Source organism: Dermacentor variabilis, chromosome 10 (assembly GCF_050947875.1).
Source record: "Dermacentor variabilis isolate Ectoservices chromosome 10, ASM5094787v1, whole genome shotgun sequence".
In the NCBI taxonomy this organism is placed as follows: Eukaryota; Metazoa; Arthropoda; class Arachnida; order Ixodida; family Ixodidae; genus Dermacentor; species Dermacentor variabilis.
The window spans coordinates 12,882,751-12,887,181 of NC_134577.1; the positions used below are offsets into that span (position 1 = coordinate 12,882,751).

General features: G+C 54.0%; 1 protein-coding gene across 1 annotated transcript; it reads left to right on the forward strand.

Moving 5' to 3' along the window:
• Positions 1-1,403: 1,403 nt before the first annotated feature.
• Positions 1,404-3,479, forward strand: LOC142559914 (progestin and adipoQ receptor family member 3). Its single transcript, XM_075671602.1, has one exon. It carries the CDS (start codon positions 1,514-1,516, stop codon positions 2,477-2,479), a length of 966 nt encoding a protein of 321 aa, XP_075527717.1. The 5' UTR covers positions 1,404-1,513; the 3' UTR covers positions 2,480-3,479.
• Positions 3,480-4,431: the final 952 nt, after the last annotated feature.

Consider the following 4,431-nt stretch of genomic DNA (forward strand, 5'->3'; position numbering starts at 1 on the left):
TTTTGTTAAGCGAAAACGCTCACTACTATCGAGCACGACGGACGCCTTGAACGCATCATAGTTTCAGAGGCAGCAATGCGCGTACGTACGTAGCGCAATTCGAATCCACTATATCCGCAAGAAGCGTCTACTTCCTCATTGCCGTGCAGCTAGGGACGCGTGGAGTCACTGCACATGCTATACAGTAACTCTAGGGGTGCATAAGGGATGCGCGAAGCGAGCGTCATGCTACAAGGAACCCGGCGGCGCGCGCGGCGCGCGTGCTCCGATGTGATTGGTTGGCCTATTCGGCAAGAGCCGCAGCCACGGCCACGAAACCCGGCGAGATTCGCAAAGCTTCGCGTTTAAAAGGAGAGAGTGGGCGCTGGCTAACGCTCCTGCAGGGCTAATCTTGTATGTACGCATACAAATACACCAAGAGGCCGGGAGTATGGTTCGTGGCAATTAAAAAGCGCAGCACTCGTTTGTTGGTTCGGCTCGCACGCGCAGTAAGTTCTTTTAATGCGAAAGCATTGTATGCCCCATGAAGCAAAAAAATCCGGCGTCCGTGGTTGTCATACGGTGGTGCCAAAACCCACGCGAACGAGCGATGACGTCACGTTCCCGGCGCTGGACCTGCCGCGGCTCGCACTGTGAAAACCCACGGCGTCGGACCTGGCCCGCTCCCAAAATTGAATTAAGGTGGATTAAGGTAAAGGATTAAGTGGATTAAAGTCAAGGTGGATTAAGGTGGAGCTTTAATTTAGGCGATAACTTAGACAAGTCATAATGCTTTTGCATTCAAATCACGTAAGGACACTTAAGTGACTCAATTTTTTTCGTCCACTTTCATTTCACTTTCCGATATTATTGCTATATCAATTATATGGACACTGTAGGTGCATTTCCGCCGTCGCGGTGATATTCCGTCTAAAGCCCAAGTACGATATTATTTATGCATTTCAGTTAAAACATGACGTTTACTTCCCTTGTGTAAACCTCTGAGAATCCTTGCATACGTATACGCCGATTTCTTCTTGCGTCAATTCATCGCTCTAATCATTCGTTGGGGTCGGCGATGACGATGGTGCACGGCGCGACATCGAACTCGCCGTGCGTACCGACTTGCCTCCCTGACCGACATTGACCACGATTAGCCCGATTCCGTTCGGTAGGCCGCGAGCGCTTCCGCCTCTGCGTAGAGGTCGGCGAAACCACCGGAAGCGCGTTCGACCCGCCAGCGGCGAATCTTGGTTTCGACGGCCGCGGGCGAGCAGTTTGCGTGCGTCGCGTGCCCATGCGAAGAGACCATCTCGCAGCTTATCGGAAAACCGGAAAGCGTCGGAGGTCGCCCTGCTCGGCCGTCCCGTACTGCCCCGTGAAGCCCCGCCATGGTCCCGCCGCCGTCACGGTGCCACAATTGACGCAACCGCCGACGTCACACCGCGGCGCGGCGCTCGCGTCGACACGTTGAAAAACCGGCCATCGTCCGCGGACGGACGTCAGAGAGCAGCGCGCCAATCTCGAAGAAGTCATGTGCGACCTGAAGGGGGAACACCGGTGCGTCGCCATTTCGGTCGAGACCGTCAAGTCGGTCTGGAAAAGGGTGATCGACTATTTCTCGGCGCGTGGCGGTGACAAAGTAGCCGAAGAAGAACTGCGCACCTACGATGAGGCGCCCGAGTTCCTCCGCCAGAACCCGTTCATCCTGACGGGCTACCGCTGCAACTTGGCACTGCGCCGGTGCGCGCGCTCCGCATTCGAGTGGAACAACGAGACGCTCAACATTTGGACGCACCTGTCGGGCTTCTTCGTCATGCTGGCGCTGTTCGTGTACGACCTCGTCCAGCGGCTGGACGAGGTGTCTCCCTCCGCGGTGGACCGCGCGTTCTGCGTCGCCATCTGCTTGGCGTACATGACGACGCTGCTGCTGTCGGTGGTGTACCACACGTTCAACTGCCACTCGGAGCAGTGCTACCAGCGGCTGCTCAAGTGGGACGTTCTCGGCGTGGCGCTCAGCCTCAGCATGACGTTCCTCTCGGGCGTCCACTTTGCCTTCAGCTGCCGGCCGTGGCTGGAGCTCGCCTACGGCGGCGTCGAGCTGCTGCTTGTCGCGGTCGTGCTGGTGCTCAACTTCGCGCCCCGCTTCGCCGACCGAGCGGAGCTGGAACCCGCGCGGCTGCTGGTGCTCAGTTCGCTGGTCCTCTTCGGCCTGGCGCCCACCGCGCACTGGTTCTCTCTCAACGGCGGCCTCGAGGCGCCAATCGTCCGCCTGCTCCTTCCACGCATCGCTGTGCTCTTCGGCCTCATCGGCATGGCGTTCGCCGTGTACCGCTTCCGACTCCCCGAGTGCCTGTGGCCCGGCCGCGTCGACTACGTCTTCTCGAGCCACCAGATTTGGCACGTCATTGTGTTTCTGTCGCTAGTCTGGTGGCACGAGACTGGATTCGTCTATTTCCACTTTATGCGCAGCGGACAGCAGTGCGGCGTGCCCACGTAGTGTTCCTTCGTGTGCGAGGCGTGTGCAGCAGTGTTGTCCCATGCGGGCGCCCAGCACACACACACACACAAACATCGTCCGAGCTGTAGAACGCCTTCCCATAATTCTGATTTCTGCTTGGGCTGTGTGTTTCGCGAAACATGCGCGCATACTCATCCAGAGTATGGGCCCAATGTTTGTGTTTGTGTGCTCGTAGCGAGTGGACAGATACAACTTTCGTTGGAACTTTCACGAGACGGACGCTCTCGCACGACTTCATGCGCGCATGATGTGTCGTATACTGTCCTTTCTTTTTCGATCACCTGCACATGTCATCAAAGTGCAGTGACCTGAGTGGCAATGCGGGCGCCAACCACGTCACGCATACTTTCAAACTTTGCACATCATGGGACCTCTTCTCTGAAGGCCGTTCATCCCTTCAGGCCATGGATCTCAACGCTGCCTGTGTACTTAGCAGGCGTGGTCAGTTCCTATTCTTCTCTTGAGTATGTAGAAACAACTACAAACCAAGAGATGAACTACAACGTACCGAGAAAACAAGTACTGGACAATTTCTTTTGAAAAGAAGTTGGTCCCCTAGCACCGGCCAACCCTGACAGGTTTTGGCCATCAGTGCCTTAGCATTTTTTTGGTTCGTTAACGATGCTGGCGTTGTGGCGAACTTATGACGTGTATTTTTGCCAAATAGTATACTATATGTTTCAAACACTCATTCAAACATGTAATATAAATTGCGCTAGATAAGCGTAACATTTCTGTTGTTTGCTGCTTTAAAATTTTGCTTTGTTCAACAGCGAACCAGAGGCACCGCTGAGACGCCGCTCGTGTTCAAATGAGATAAATGCTGTTCAGCAATGGTGACAGTGTTTCAGCGACGTCTGCATTTTGCTGTTGAACATAGACTGTAGCGAATACGGGTGGGGGGGGGGGGGAGATGTGTAACTTATATAGTGCATTTAAATCGGTGTGCTAGTTTGAATAAACGCATTTGTTATCACAGCACTTCTGGTTGTTGGCACTCTTCTTTTCATCATCTGAGAGAGATATAGAAAGAGCTTCCTCGAGAGTCGTCGCCACAGTTTCCCCTCAAGCACTGGCGACGCGCTTTCCGACGCGCCGCTTTCCATATGTGTGTTTTCCCGTAGTGTGGGACATTTACAGCGAGGCTTGGGCAAGCCTTGGCCGGCGCTGACGCTATGCAACAGCGCGCAGAACAAGGCCGTTCACTTGGCTGCGAAAGCAGCCAAGGGCACCTGCGTAATACTTGCGAGCAGAGCCGACCTTGCTCTCGCCTCTTCGGGATGCATTTATGCTCGAATGAAAACCCTTATTATACTTCGCATATACGTGCTTGAAGCGTGAAGTGCGTCTACAGTTAGAATACATGTGCCCAACACCCAAGTCAAGATATGGCCTGACTGATGCAAACACTTTGACATAAAAGTTGGATACAACAACGGTAAAGTGCCTCGGGCAAACTGGCGAACGTTTCGATAGGTGGACATACCTTCGTCATAGACCTTTGACTAAGCGAGGATTACATATCGAAACATCGGTCGCCCTGTCAGACATTTTACGCCTGTTCATCCAACATTTACTACACAGTGCTCCCAACACTGTTTGGGCCTCTCGACATATATAGTTACTGCAACCAACACGAGTTGGTTGTATTACATCTATCTTGACACCCGCAGCCGTACAAAACTCTGGCTATACAACACTGTAACAGCACTAGATCGTCAGCATAGCAAGGAACATGACGTACCGCCCAGGTGCGTGTAGAAAACGCTTCATGCGGCTCACGAACGGTGCGCCGCTGTCGAATACGCATGTCATTATACTGGAACTAAAATCCCACGCTCTGAATGCGGCGTTTCGCGTGCTTTGCCAGAGGGAAGTAGGGCGCAGCCCCCAACGACCCTTAGCGGGCGGACACGCCAAGCGCTCGAAAC